At 37.0% G+C, this 16,402-nt stretch overlaps 1 protein-coding gene across 4 annotated transcripts in view; it reads left to right on the forward strand.

The window, feature by feature from the left end:
• KCNQ5 (potassium voltage-gated channel subfamily Q member 5) overlaps positions 1-16,402 on the forward strand; it is a 689,873-nt gene that overhangs the window by 567,280 nt on the left and 106,191 nt on the right. For all 4 annotated transcript variants that reach the window (XM_089681376.1, XM_089681374.1, XM_089681378.1 and 1 more), the window contains exons 5-7: positions 1,839-1,964; positions 9,177-9,287; positions 16,114-16,209. In XM_089681376.1, the coding sequence (XP_089537502.1) occupies positions 1,839-1,964; positions 9,177-9,287; positions 16,114-16,209 (333 nt within the window). The remainder of the gene's footprint in view (positions 1-1,838; positions 1,965-9,176; positions 9,288-16,113; positions 16,210-16,402) is intronic.

The following is a 16,402-nucleotide window of genomic DNA, read 5'->3' on the forward strand; positions in this document are numbered from 1 at the left end:
GTAAACTACATTGCTATTCACCACATAATATACACTTTTAACAAGATTGTATGTGGGGATTGTGCTTGTTACTGTAGGAAATTTTACAGAATAGAATGAAGTTGAGTAACTCCTCTTTTGCTTAAAGTAGAACTAAAGGCAAACTTTTTTTTTTTTCGAAAAATAATTATTACCCCTGTTTTTGCCATCTGCATCCCTTTGGGGAGATTTCCTTAACTTCCTGTCCCATAGCCAAAACAGGAAGTGAAAGGATATCCCTCCAAAGTAAGGGAATTTGAGGATGTCACCAGGGTCACCTCAACCAGTGTCCCCATTGGAAGACCCCCCCCCCATTACTGTTCTGGTGTCAGCCCAAAATTTGGGATTTTCTTTTACTTTCAATGATAATGGTAAACAGGACACATAGAGAGGGTGAGTCTCCCCAACGGGGTAGAGACAGCAATAAAAACCTTACAGATGTTCTAATCTCTCTCCACTCCCTCTTCACTCCATCCAAAAAAAAAAAATGCCTTTACTGTAGTTATACTTTAACAGTGATATAACAACACTTGCCACAGAACCCATTTTTAACGTGTTTTAATGTCCTTTCTTTGCTAAACTGAACAAAAACTGATTTTCTAAAGCTGACAGCAAAAAAATTAAATGTTGGAACCATGGCAAATGGGAGGGATCTGTAAACACTATGGGATTTGCAAGAGAGAGAAAAGAGAACATAGTAGAACTCTGCAACAAAGTTTGACCTGGAGAGGATTCTTCAACAGAAGTTTATTGTAAAAGTTAATCTATCCACATCCCGTGTTGTGGTGCACTGGGGTGCATTGTAGCACAGCTGTGTTCAGGATGTGAGCAGGGGTGCCATTCAAAATGAATGGCACTACAATGCACTAACAAGTGCATGATGCTTTAGTGCAATGGGGTATTGTGAACAGGATCTAACAAAAGGGATGAAGTTCATATCTTTTCTAAAGAGTTTCTAAAGAGTCTTTTCTAAAGAGTTTCGACTGGCTGTTGTTCCTCTTCAGCAGAGGTCATGAGACCAATGCAACAATTTATTTCTACTTTAATCTACTCAAGCAAAACCATACATATCTTTACAATCTGTGTGGAGCAATTGTCAGGTTGTATTACTATTTATGATTCTGGGACCAAGATCAAAACTGTTGTCAATAGAAAACTTTTACCTGTTCCCAGGGAACTCGTATCTGTAGGTTGAAAGTTATTTCAATAACTTTATATGGTTTGTCAGAGTTTGTTATCCATAGCATGTTTAACGTTTTTGTTTTGTTTTCCAAAGAAACTTTTTCTACATAATAAAGAGTTCTCAAGGGACTCCAGCTTAGAACTGGAAAGTTATAGCTTGGGAGAGCATGGCAGTAATCAGCTCCTTTTAATCATGTTCAGTAAAAGAAAACTTGAGCTGTTCACTAAGAGCAGAATCAATAGTTTGTGACATTCCGCTGTATGTGTAAGTTTCACTTTGAGCTGTTGATCTCTGTGAGCAAGGGAATAGTGAAAAAGAGCATGGAGCTGCAATTGTTGGCTGGATAAAAGACTACATAATATTCATATTTGATATTTCATATTTACTAGACTGATAAATATATGACCTAAGTGTTTTTTTTAAGTCCTTGCAGTTTTAGCTGTAAATTGTGTGTATAGTGTATCTGTGTGATATTGGTGGTAATAGAAGGGGTTCTTACTTTATTTTTTGTTTGTTTGTTAGTTTGAAGAACCTAACACTAAATTACAAAATAAATTATCTATTATCTATCAATTTATTGCAATTAGGAAAATATTTATTATGATTGAATTTTCTGTGTTGTGTGTTTACCATTCAGGAACTTATCACAGCTTGGTACATAGGATTTCTAGTGCTCATCTTTTCCTCGTTTCTTGTTTACCTGGTTGAGAAAGAAGCTAACACACAGTTTCAAACATATGCAGATGCTTTATGGTGGGGTACGGTAAGTGCAATCCATCTTGAATGGTTAAAAATTTTCTCTTTGGTCAAGGACTAGTCTTGTTGAACTGAGAACAATGCAAAATTGATCCCCCCCAATGTAGGTTACCAGTCATTATTCTTTTGAAATGAACAGGTCATCTATTTTATGTGTTGTTACATTAATGCTGAGTGCAAAAAAATAAATAGGGTTGCTAAGTAGAAATTATTATTTATGTTATTCCCATCACAGGCTTAGGGAAATAGATGCACACTTGAGTGCTTTAAGTAGCTCCCTTAACTGGATTAATAACTTATTTTTATCTATAACATTTATTAGCTGCATGAAATACAATACATAGTAGAAATGTGAAGTCTGGGAATCAATACAGCTCCATAATGCAGTTCACTGGGGTGTATGCATTTTCAGTATAATTACTTACATCTGTTTTAATTAAATTATTAAATACATTTAGAAGATAAAAATGACTGCATGATTAAAACAATTTTGCAAAGATGGACTACAAAAATCATTTGTTTTCACACATTTAAATTGCATATTAATGTTTCATCATTAAGAGGTAATACATTTGTTTTTGTCTGATTTTCTGCTCTTTTGACTGTGTTTATCTATCCAAGTATATGAGCAAATTATATAATAAATATCGCTGCTGTGTGGTGCTCTTATTTTTGTTACAGCAAAAAGTTCATAATTTTAGGCAAAAACATAGGTTGGATTTTATGGCAGCATGTAGGCCATAACTACCTGTCTGCTTAATTTAATTGTATCCGCATAGCACTGCTCATATATTGATGGGTCCTACTCATGTTTTAATGGAGAAGGTGTGTTCTACTGCTGCCTGCTCTTATTACTACTATTTTTATTGCTGTAATCTTTCAGTCACATAAAACTCTCATATTCTGTATCATTTAATGGCAGGAAAATACATAATTGCTATACATTAATAACAAATCAGCAATGATATGAAACATAATAGAAGATAAAGCCTATTAGGGAACAGGGAATGATACAAATGGCATGTGAGACCCTAAAAGCTAATGACCAGCCTTATCAACAAACCAAATATTCTTTTAATTTCACAACTTTTAGTAAAATGATCCCAAATAATATTGACCTTTCTCTGTATACAGCTGTGCTCAAAAGTTTGCATACCCTCGGAGAAATGGTAATATACTATACAATGTGTACCATTTTTAAAGAAAACATGAGTGAGCAGGCAAAACAAATTTAGTTCTCATGGAATTCATATTCTGTATAACTGTATAACTGTAGGTCATAACAAAATGGCACAATCATAACAACCCCTGTTCAACAGTCTGAATACCCTTAGTTCTTAATACTGTGTATTGCCTGCTTTAGTATCAATGACAGCATGCAGTCTTTTGTAATAGTTGTCTATGAGGCCCAGAATTTCTGCAGGTGGTATAGCTGTCCATTCAGCTTGGCAAAATGCCTCCAGGTCATGCAAAGTCTTTGGTCATCTTGCATGAACTGCACTTTTGAAATCTCCACAGAATAGCTCAATGATATTAAGGTTAGGATAATCTGATGGCCTCTCCAGAACCTTTAGCTTTTTCTGCTGTATCCACTGGAGGGTCAACTTGGCATTGTGCTTAAGGTCATTATCATGCTTGAAAGTCCAAGAGCATCCCATGTGCAGATTCCGTGCAGAAGAATGCATTCCGTCTGCCAGTATTTTCTGATAACATGCTGTGTTCATCTTGCCATCAATTTTTACAAAATTCTCCATGCCTTTAGAGCTCACACACCCCCAAAATATCAGTGAACCACCATCACCTTGTTGACCCCTTTCCAAACATAGCTCTTATAGTTGTGGCCATAAAGCTCTATTTTTGTCTCGTTACTCCAGATTACATTGTGCCAGAATCTGTAAGGCGTGTCACGGTAATGTTGGGCATATTGTAACCAGACTTTTGTGTGGCACTGGTGCAATAGAGGATTCTTTCTGGCAACTTGATCATGCAACTAATTTTTGTTCAAGTATCATTCTCTTGTGTTCCTTAAAACAACCACACCATCTTTTTCCACAGCAACCTGAATTTCTCCTGAGGTTACCTGTGGGTTTTTCTTTGTATCCCAAACAATTCTTCTGGCAGTTGTGGCTGCAATCTTTCTTGGTCTACCTGACCTTGGATTGGTATCAAGAGATCCCCTAATTTTCCACTTCCTAATAAGTGATTGAACAGTACTAACTGACATATTCAAAGCTTTGGATAACTTTTTACATCCTTTTCAATCTTTATCAAGTTTCATTACCTTGTTACACAAGTCTTTTGACAGTTATTTTCTGCTCCCCATTGTTCAGTATCTAGCTTGCTCAGTGCATCCATGTGAGAGCTAACAAACTCATTAACTATTTTTACAGAGACACTAATTGTGGAAAAGTAATCTTTAATTGCCATGTTAACCTGCGTGTGTCATCTTGTGTGTCCAAGGCCAAAGATTCCAGGATATGTAAACTTTTGATTGGGCCATTTGGGTGATTTCTGTTATCACATAGTTGTTTGACTCCTTTTTAAATCATAATAATAACAAATGGCTTCATATGATCACTATCCTTAACTAAAAGAGTTGTTTTGCATTGATCAGTCATATCTTCAATATCAATGCCAAAATGTCACAATTTCTGACAGGGTGTGCAACCTTTTGAGCACAACTGTATAAGGGTAGCATTACTTTCCTTAATGTATTTCCAGAACATGAAAAACAAACTTAAAAGCCTGTTTTATATTAAAATATTTAATGAATTTAAAAAGACTTTGTTGTAAAATACAAGATCCACCCAAATTGACTGGGTTCCTCAACCTTTACAAATCACCTACTGTTAGTAGGTGTAATATGTACCTGTTAAAAAAAGTCAAATTTACATTTACCTTACTGTTGTCTTTCACATCACTGAGTGTTCCAATACCAATCTTGCAGAAAAACACCAGGACAATGCAGAGCAGACTAAATCTTGCAAGAGTACACTTCAGTCTATTGAAACAGGCTCTTCTCAAATTATATCAGCTGCTCTGTACTCTTCAGGATCTAGCCAGAAGGAGTTAGACATCCTCCGCACCTTGGTGACGTGGGTGGAAGATGGGGGTGAAGAAAGCGTTAGCTCTAACTCTTTTTACACACTTCACACCTTCTAATAGTAGGTGCTTTGTAAAGGGAGGGACCCTGGACGATGTAAGCGGTCTTTGCATTTTACTTTAATGTCCGCTTTAAAATATCATTTGCAATTTCTGAATTTAATATAGCAAATAATTGTGTTAATATACAAGTTAAACTATGAACAATCCTAGTGGAAATGCTAGTTATTTTTAGAGCAGATGATAAGATTTTTCTTAGACATTTCTAGACATTGAGCTATTTTAAGTCTGCTACTCTGTTCAGAAATTACCTGTAAAAAGCATATGAAAGCAGTAAACAAGTACACAGTTGCTCGTCATTGGCTAAAATTGCAGTGCTCACAATTATACTATCTAATATATTCTAAAACATCTTACTGAAAGACCATTAATGAAAATCAATTGCTGGCAAGCTACAGCTGTGTTAAGTCATAGACCTGACCCCATTGTTGCCGTTTCCAAAGTACTAATAGTGATAACTGTTAATGTAAAAAAAAATATATAAAGCTTTTGTTAATAGGCTATGCAGTCATACCGATTGTTTTGCCAAAGTAAGCTGTGGCTGAGTTCTAAGACTCATAGGTGTTAATTGGCTTGCTGCTTAACTTCATTTTTTCAGTGTTTGCCTGTTTTTTTATGCTTCTTTGTAGAAAATATATTAAATGTTAGCAGTAACAACTGTAAACTATCATATTTCTAGTGAAGGGAACTGTCAATCACAGAATAATCTGTGGCACAAGATACAAAGAATTAATTATTATCAAGAGCATTTTTTTACAGGTTTCCTTTACGAAATACTTAAAAGTCTAATGGTACTATGCTGTTTCCCTTTGCACCTGGAGGTTGGTGATGAACTCAGTCATAAGCGGAAATAAAATATATGTATTTGAGGAGCATGTACCGGTTGTATACTGTTTTAATGAGCAAATTGATAATGTAGGAAGCTTTAGGGCTATGTGGGTCTGGGGACACCACCTAACATGAAAACTGTTCACATTGCTTCCTGTCATGAAGGCTGTTGCAAATTAAGGATAAATAGACTTTCAGTACACCTCTCCTTTATTGTTCCTGCTTCCCTCTTCTAGCAGTTTAGCAGGTAATATTCAACCTGTGAGGAGAGCTGAAGTACCCTCAAGGCAATCTAGGTGGGTGCGTAAGGTCAGATGGATGTCTAAGGACCAAAAACAATAGAAAAGCCAGCTGATATAATTTAGCAGCTACCCAACCGTTCAATCATTTTTGCCTACTAACCACCACAACAAGTAAAATCCAATGAAAACCTGTATAAAACCTTCAAGATCCCTATATTCTAGCTCCCCTGCCCAAATTGAGGTTTCTAGATCGTCAAAAAAAAAAACATGGTGTAACAAAAAATGCTTAAAACCTGGCTGTGATTCCCATAACTCCAGCTCCTATTTTATATTAAAAATGAAAATAGAGAAGACACCATTCATAGGTTCTTGTATAAACATACCAATATTTTATTGACATCACGTTCACCAATAAAAGAAAAATGACAAAAAAATCTAGACCAAGAATAAACTTAAAATAACACCACCTACTGTACACCTGGCATTCTAAATCGGTCCTGGTATAAATTCATGTTCATATTGACCTGCCTAAGGCCATATTTGGTCTTATTCTGGCTCTGTCTTTTACGACACTGCACCAAGATCTTTGTGGCCTACCCAATGCCACAAAGACTTTCTACCGATACCACTTACTTTGTACACACTGCAGACTTAGTAGAAGTGTGTATCCTGGTGGTCTGGTAATTCAGAGTTATTAACAACCCCTCTTCTATTCAGCGAGAGAAAGTGACATGTTTCATTATCTGTTATATTATATTAATGTATTTTTGTCTTCCAGCTATTTTTAATCCGCATTCACACTTCTCACCATTGTTTTCAGCCACATGTGTTTTCTGGAAACCTGTTAAGGGCCAGTTCACACCACAAAAACACACTCCGGATGCATTCTGGATACATTTCTTACTTGTAGTTCACACCACAGTCCATTCTGGTTTTGATGTAGTTTGCTATGTTCCAGTACCGTTCTGTTCAGAAAAAATGCAGCATGTTCTACTTTTTTTTCTGCAGCGGAAACTGACTGGAACTGACTGCACTGGTGTAAACCAGGGCCAATGGAATAAATGGAAAATACTGTGCATGCATTTTTGATGCAGAAAAAAATGCATTGGACTGCATCTAGTGTGAACTAGCCCTAAACCATATGTTGAAAGGCAAATTAACACATGTTGAAATACACTTTGCATTGCAGATCAATGCACATAAGAATTCGTCAACATGCACAAAAACACATTAACATACAATCAAGGGCATACAGTAGATGGGCATTATTGCACATGTTGATGCATGATACAATGCATATTGCATTTTCATTAATTTCCTTGGAAACCAATTTGCATAAAAACAATCTGGTCACAAAGGAAACATCTTCTGAGAATGCATGCTCTTGACCACCAGTGCATGGGGCATTTCTTACATTGGTCAATAGTGGAAAATGCAGAGAGGCATTTAAAAATATAATTGGTAGTCAACTGTAAGAAGGCCATATGGACATAATGTTCTATTCATCGGAGGTCAGTAAATTCAATGCCCTTTACATTGGTAGCCAGCAGAAGGGATAATCTCTCTTACACTGTTGGTCTGTGGGAGTAGAAATCCCCAGTACATTGATGGTCAGTAAATATACTGCCCTTTACATCAGTCAGGGGTGGTGGGTGGTGGTCAGTGGGAAGTAAAAAAAAAAAAAGTCCCTTATGCTGCTAATGAGCAGAAGTAATGGTGCTCATACACTAGATGAAAAATTGTTCGAAGACCTGTCATTTGGACAGTTTGTTAGTTTTTCATCCAGTTAATGGGCACAAAGAGAAAATTGATAGTGACATTTTTGAGCCAAGGAAAAGTTTGGAAAACTTATGCCGAACGGACAATAAATTGAAAGGTTAATGTGTTTCTTGCTCATTAAAAATCAAACTATTTGTACTGCGCATATGTGATAAAACAAACAATAAACTGATTCATTATGTCCATTGAACAATTTATTGTTTGAATCGATCATTACATGATGGCAACATCGCTTGCTCTCACGACCATGTGTTTTCAAGTGATTTTTCAACTAGTGTATGGCTAGCATAAGACTCTGCTTTACATAGGTGGTCAGTGGAACAAATGCTACATTATTGCCACTGACCACAAATAAAAGAAAATGCTTCTATGTAAGGAGTTCACCCCATGTTCATTAAATAAAATACCTAAAGGAATATAAATTTAACATTTTTTAAGAGCAAAGATTTCTTTTTGAAGCACATTCATTGATGAAAGTGATGACAAATAATAAACACTGAGTTTTGTAAAAACATGTAAAAAATCTGTGTTTTATACAATAGCAAAGTATGAAAGAGGAAGCATGTAAAAATATTAACATTACATCAAAAACTACTTACCAGTTAAAAACTACAATAGTATCTCAAAATATGTTTATACTGAATACTGTATATACTATCATTTCTTTTTTAATTCTCTGTCTCTAACCAAAAATGAAAGTCACATCTACAGCATATAATGATTTCTATTTTATATACAAGGATCAATAAGCTGTAAAATGGTAGGTACAGGTAAAACCATGACGGAGAGTTGTAACATTTCAGATGGTCTTGTATATGACTTTTAGGAGCTATATTAGGCAGAACTTTAAAAAGTAAATAAATGAAAATAAGCAGGGAAGTAATTTTTCATAGTAACAAATAAGAATGTTTGTTTAATTTTTCCATTAAATAGTTAAACCTAATTTGATATTATGTGTAACAACTTAATTTTTTATGTTTCTTTTTTTTTTCCTGTTCAAATAAAAATCAGCCCAGTTTTATTTAATACAGTACTAAATGCTAAAGTTTTCTAACACATTCAGATAGTTTCATTTCAATTTGGGGAAAGAAGGGCTTCTTATGCTTTTTTGATCTTAATATTTGTTTACACTTTACACAATAACTTGAGAAAAAAAATGTGTAGTGGTGGACGCCGTAATAAAACTTTCTTCTGAATGTCATCCTTAGATCACATTGACTACCATTGGCTATGGTGACAAAACTCCACACACATGGCTTGGAAGACTTCTCTCAGCTGGGTTTGCTCTGCTTGGCATTTCCTTCTTTGCGTTACCTGCAGTGAGTATTAAACTCAAAGTCACAATAACATTCCAGATACACGATGCTGACATTTCAACCAGTACTATGCACAGTGAGACAGTGTGTGGTGTTTTGCTTCTCACATGTTTGCAACTGTATGGGGGAAAAAAACTGTTGTTCTGTTATCTAGCTAGCTAACTATCCATTGTTTTTGAAGACATGAAGATTTTGAAGACCCATAGATAGGTAGTGGATCAATAGGGGGGTTCGGGGGCTGAATATGAAAACTGTAAGGACTATTTAAAAGTAATGTGCAAAACTGTACCCAACAGCAAACACATGGTCATTATTTGTCACTAGGCAAATATCCATTTATCAGCAGACAACTATTATTTTCCTGGATAAGGGCTAGTTCAAACTAGCTTTGAAATCAGGGTTTTTTTGGGGCGTTTTTAATGCTCCTCAAACACCTATGGAAATGATACTATGGGCAGCACACAGTGCTGCTCACATTATCAAAACATGAAACGTTAGCTTTGCGTCGCTTCAAAGTTGAAGCCTCACGTTGAGTCAGGAGGAGTTGAAGCCTTTCAACACCTCCCATTCAAGTCTCTGGTGATGCTCCTCAAACACCCTGGGCGTTAATACCATTAGAGTTTATTATAGGTGTTTGTGGTTTGGTGTGGTTATAACGCTTGTAAAATGCCTATAAAATGCCTCCATACTGCGCATAGGGCGTTTGGGAGCGTTTTTAAACGCCCATACTAAAGCTTATTAACACCTGTTTGACATACTAATGCTATACGGGCGTTTTTGAAGAGTTAGGAATTTGGTCAGGTGTGAACAAGTCCTAACACTCACAAAAATAAGAAAGGAAAAAACAACAGCAGTCTCATGAAGTGTATGCTGTAGTTTATCCTGAAATATATCCCCATGAGCCATATTAATATAGTGCATTTCAAATTCTTCTTTTACATTCTAAAGCAAAGGGGTTTTTTTAATATCAGTATTCTCTGAATTAATAAAGTTAATATCTTCCTTTTAGATTGTTGCCTGTGATCTGTAGTCCACATATTAGTCTTTGTCCACTAGAGACATGCATTATTGAATATATTCTTTTTCAGATCAATACCTGCAAGAAGAAGTTTTTTAATGAGGCCACAAGGCTGAGTTTAAAAGTACCATAAATATACTCGATTTTGATTATTTGAGACCAATTAAAATAAAAACAGAACTTGGAACATTCTCCCACTGTTAACTTATCCTGAAAAGACTCAGTCAATGAAGTGGGAAGATGCTAAATGAAATTTTATATGTCAAGCTGATGATTGTCTTTGAAAGTCAGTTGAGGTTTTATATAACCTCATTATATAATGTGTGGGTGGCTGCTGACATTTAGCTCCCTAATAGGTGTAAGCAGGATAACAATAAAATATTCTTTTATCCATCCAGATGATTACACTTCATGTGGCTCAGTGCTTTAGAATTTCAGTCTATACAGCATATGCGATGTAAGGATCCATTTTGGATGAAAGTGATTAAAACAGGGCACCTGTTAAAATTTCATGGATATGCATTCCAATTCACCAAAACTATTGTTACACATTTTAATTAAACTTCCTTTTTCCATGTTAAAACATGTTCAAGAATAAAACTGATAAAAAAGTGTAATTTGTATTTTTCATATGCATATTGCATTGTTACACCATAAGCTACATTTTTTTAAGGTAGGCTATGTGGTGATCATAGTTTGTAGAATTTACTAAACACACATTTTTTTAGAGCTTGCAGGGCAAGCTGGTAGCTGCAATTATCTGTAATTTAAAGTGGAACTTTAGTCAGAAAATTAAGTCCTGCTATGTCACATCATGCTGGCCTCTTTTGCTGGTATAGCTGTGTAAAACATTAAAAATAAATGCCTACAGCCCTGGCCAAAAGTTTTGGGAATGACACAAATATTAGCTTTCACAACGTCTGCTGCCAGTTTTTATGATGGCAATTTGCATATACTCCAGAATGTTATGAAGAGTGATCAGATGAATTGCAATTAATTGCAACGTCCCTTTTTGCCATGAAAATGAACTTAATCTCCCCCCAAAAAATTGACTGCATTTCATCCCTGCCACAAAACTGACCAGCTGACATCAACATCAGTGATTCTCTTGTCAACAGAGGTGTCAGTGTTGATAAGGGCAGGGCTGGAGGTCACACTGTCATGCTGATTCAGTTAGAATAACAGACTGGAAGCTTTAAAAGGAGGGTGGTGCTTAAAATCACTATTCTTCCTCTGTTAACCGTGGTTATCTGCAAGGAAACACGTGCAGTCATTATTGCTTTGCACAAGAAGGGATTCACAGGCAAGGATATTTCTGCTACTAAGATTGCACTTAAATCAACCATTTATCGGATCATCAAGAACTTCAAGGAGAGATTTTCAACTGTTGTGAAGAAGGCTTCAGGGCACACAAGAAAGTCCAGTAAGCACCAGGTCTGTCTCCTAAAGTTGATTCAACTGCTGGATCGGGGCACCACCAGTGCAGAACTTGCTTAGGAATGGCATCTGGCAGGTGTGAGTGCATCTACACGCACAGTGAGGCGAAGACTGTTGGAGGATGGCCTGGTGTCAAGAAGGGCAGCAAAGAAGTCACTTCTCTCCAGGAAAAACATTGGGACTGACTGATATTCTGCAAAAGGTACAGAGATTGGGTTGCTGAGGACTGGGGTAAAGCCATTTTCTCTGATGAATCTCCTTTCCAATTGATTGGGGCATCTGGAAAAAGCCTTGTCCGGAGAAGAAAAGGTGAGTGCTACCATCAGTCCTGTGTCATGCCAACAGTAAAGCATCCTGAGACCATTCATGAGTGGGGTTGCTTCTCAGCCAAGGGAGGGGGCTCACTCACAATCTTGCCTAAGAAAATAGCCATGAATAAAGAATAAATAATGAGGATCTCATGCGCTGCCAAAACATGAATACAACTAAACTAAAAAGCAGAAAGCACCGCAAAGTGTTCCACCACTATACAAAAGTAAATAAACTAAAATAGATAGTGCTGCACTATAACTAACCCCTGACTCACTGTGAAATATAAATCAGCAAAAAAAAAAAAATAAACATCTAACAGAGCCTCAGACCATGAGATGAATACCCTTCAGGGCATCAATAAGTGATTCTAAGCCCTATCCTAATAAAGGATAAAACCTAATCCTAACCATAGTAAAAAGTGACACAAAAATATATATATAAATAATTATATATAAAATTAACACAAAAGAAAATAAAGGTGAAGTAAAGTATAACACTCGGCTGACCCCCCAAAGGGAGTAAAAAACTACAAATGAACCACTAAACACATAACAAATGTGGTATTAAATCATACATTAATAATATTATAATTAAGGATATATTAAGTGAAATGGCAACAATAAAGTTCATATAAGTGACAGTCCGCAATGACGGTGAATCCACAATATGTATTAAGTGAATCTTCCCCTTTGATGTACTGCGATATCCACCCCCAGGCATGCACGCTCACCTCTACAAGTTGACCCACATAACATAGCTCAGACTAGGCATAACTCCAATTCCTCATTCCTCCATGCGTCCTGGCCGCTGGAAACTCCACATCACCAGGACCCACAGAGTATAATATTCAAATATGCAATAAAAGAAAGGGGCTCCTCATAGTGCAGTAGGGTTACATTTATTAAAACTGACCTATGTTATGTGGGTCAACTTGTGGAGGTGAATGCCTAGTGGTTTTTTACCCCCTTAGGGGGCAGCCGAGTGTTATACCTTACTTCACCTTTATTTTCTTTTGTGTTAATTTTATTTACAATTTTTTTTATATTTTTTGGTGTCACTTTTCACTATGGTTAGGATTAGGTCTTATCCTTTATTAGGATAGGGCTTAGAATCACTTATTGATGCCCTGAAGCTTATGGTCTGAGGCTCTGTTGGATGTTTACTTTTTTTTTTTTTTGGTGATTTATATTTCTCTTACTCAATGAGTCAGCGGTTAGTTATAGCACAGAGCTATCTATTTTAATTTATTTACTTCTTGAATAAAGAATGGTAGCAAAAACATCCTCCGAGAGTAACTTCTCCCAACCATCCAAGAACAGTTTGGTGATGAACAACTTTTCAATGCCTTTTTCAGCATGATGGAGTACCTTGCCATAAGGCAAATGTGATAACTAAGTGGCTTGGGGAACAAAACATCGAAATGTTGGGTCCATGGCCAGGAGACTCCCCAGACCTTAATCCCATTGAGAACTTGTGGTCAATCCTCAAGAGGCAAAATGCACAAATTCTAAAAAAACTCCAAGCATTGATTATACACGAATGGGCTGCCATGATTCAGGATGTGGCCCAGAAGTTGATTAACAGCATACCAGGACAAACTGCAGAGGTCTTGAAAAAGAAGGGTCAACACTGCAAATATTGACTCTTGCATAAACGTAATGTAATTGTCAATAAAAGCCTTATGAAGTGCTTGTAATTATACTTCAGTATAACATAGTAAAATCTGAAAAAAAGATCTAAAAACACTGAAGCAGCAGACTTTGTGAAAACTAATATTAGTGTCATTCTCAAAACGTTTGGCCAAGGCTGTATACTGTTTAAAATCCAGTAATATACTGTCTAACTCTGCTCTGCACATGGTCAATTGCTCTCCATTTTTAGGCATTTCTAGACACTGTACTGAAATTGTAGAGGCCGATCTGCAAAATGTCTAAAGATTAAATCGGAAATAAACCTGTTTAAAAAAAGAGTTACATTCTCAGCATGCCAGGAATGCTCTTACATTTGCTTATGATCTCAATCAAACTGTCAAACAATCAAACAGGTGGCTGCTTCCTTGGCTGAAAATGATAGGAGGGTTTAGTTCTGCTTTAATTGCTGCTAAGGAGTCTGGGCTTCAGCAAAATGGCAGACTCCAGCAAGAAGAAAAGGAACAATGCTGGAGGCAATTTTACAGCACACACCAATTTTGGTAGCATAATTATTAATGTGGAATGTATGTTCCCTGCTAAAGAACATTATTTTTTATTAATTATTATGAGTAAAGTTCCGCTTTATCTTGCTGTCTGAATGAGAACTGCTGTGTCAACCTGCAATCCATAAAGGGAGAATGTCACCAGCACACTGAGGATCACCAATGTGGGTCCAAAAGTTTTAATGAACAATCACATAGTTACAGCAAGGCAATGTTTCGGAGTCTCGCAGGACCCCTTCATCAGGCATGTTTTACATCACTAAATCAAGATCTGGCTGGGATAAGTATTTGGGGAGGGCTGCTGCAGGGGCAGCTGCATACTGAAGGTTTACAACCACTTTAAGCCCAGTGTGTATGAACCCTAATAGTGTGCTATAGTAAAACATGGGGATGGTAGCATGCTATAATACTGGCAGGCCTGTAGGGGTTTACATTACAGTAATATGGGCCTCTAAATAGTTATAATTTAACATTACATATGCAAAAATGTCAATGCTGACAACTCATGGGCCATAAATGGGTAATAAAATGTACTGTTTGAGTTGCGTTCAAGTCAAACCAGGACTTTTAATTTTGCTGGCGGTACTACATGCAGTAGTAAGTGGAAAGTGTGCCTATTACTGATGGCGCACTTGTCACGGGCCAGTCCAGAGACCGTTAATCAAGATGGCAGACAACAATGTTAGTGCATGCATGGAACAGCGTGTGGTGATGAAGTTTCTTGTGAATGGATATCTACAGAAAACTTCAAGCACAGTACAGTGATGAGACGCGCAGCCGCAGTAAGACATTTGAATGATGTAAACAATTCAAATATGGCTGTATGTCCATCAGTGATGATCCCGGATGTGGATTATCTACCCAGCAGTGCCACTATCAACAGTGAATATTACTGTCCTGTTCTGAGTGATGTGCATATATGTCTCTGGGAAAAATGGCCTGGTTTGATCACTAAAGGCGCCCTGTTTCTCCAGGATAATGCACAAACTCATACTGCTCACCACACTACGTGCACATCACATCAACTCAGCCAGGAGGTATTGGCACATCCCCCTCACAGCCTGGACCTCGCTTCGAGTGATTTTCACCTGTTTGGACCCCTAAAAGAGTTCCTCGGAGGTCAGCATTTCAGCACTGGTGACGAAGTGAAGCAGGCTGTTCTAGGATGGTTCAGTCATAGTGACAAACCTTTCCATGCCAAAGCTTTCCAGGAATTAGTTAAACGCAAATAATAATTATAAAATGAATGCAATTTCCACTCACTCCTTGAAATTTGTTCTTTTATTATATAAACTCAAAAGTCCTGGTTTGACTTGAACGTCCCTCGTAATGTGCAGTCAACAAAAAGCCAATTTTAACAGTAAGTGTGAAGCAAATGGAGAAATGTGACAATATGTGGGCAACAAATGGCAAATCATGAGACCACCAATGCAGCCACCCCTAAATTACTCCCCCACTTCTTTCTTGCAATCCTCCCTCCTCATTTCCCCAACAATCTGCGGGTAGAGTGAGTGGTGGGGGTAGTTATAGACACCCCTACCCCAACTTCCCTTTCCTGTCAAGAGGTGAAACAGGTCATTCCATCACACTAGGTAGTGTAGAAATGTCAGAGGATCATCCTAGATACCCAGTACACACCCATGGCACAGAAATACGAAACATCATTCCCACTTTTGGTGTCTGCAGCACTTAAGACAGCACTGACAACCACTAAAGTCTCAAAAAAAATGTTTTAAAAAAGCTGAGATGTATGTACATTGGATGTTTTAATGGCGCTTTTCTGCTTGTATTTGTTACCTGTGGTAATGAATGTTTGCCAAAGAATATTGCAGTATCAGTAACAGACCCACTAACACATTATATTACAGGGTATTCTTGGATCCGGGTTTGCCTTAAAAGTTCAGGAACAGCACCGACAGAAGCACTTTGAAAAGAGGAGGAATCCTGCTGCTAGTTTAATTCAGGTGAGGGCAGAGAAATCTTGTATTTTCTTGTGACCTTCGTGTAACACAAATCATAATAACATGCTAATGCATGCTTTAAAAATTTTCCAGTGATGCAAATAAATGACTAGATTTGTTCAAGGCAGGAACCTATTCCACTTTTATCACTGAGAACAAGATACCGATGTTTTTTTATCACACAGAGTCAAACATA

The sequence above is a fragment of the Staurois parvus genome, unplaced genomic scaffold (assembly GCF_062004578.1).
Source record: "Staurois parvus isolate SC_StPar_1 unplaced genomic scaffold, SC_StPar_1.0 ptg000264l, whole genome shotgun sequence".
NCBI lineage: Eukaryota > Metazoa > Chordata > Amphibia > Anura > Ranidae > Staurois > Staurois parvus.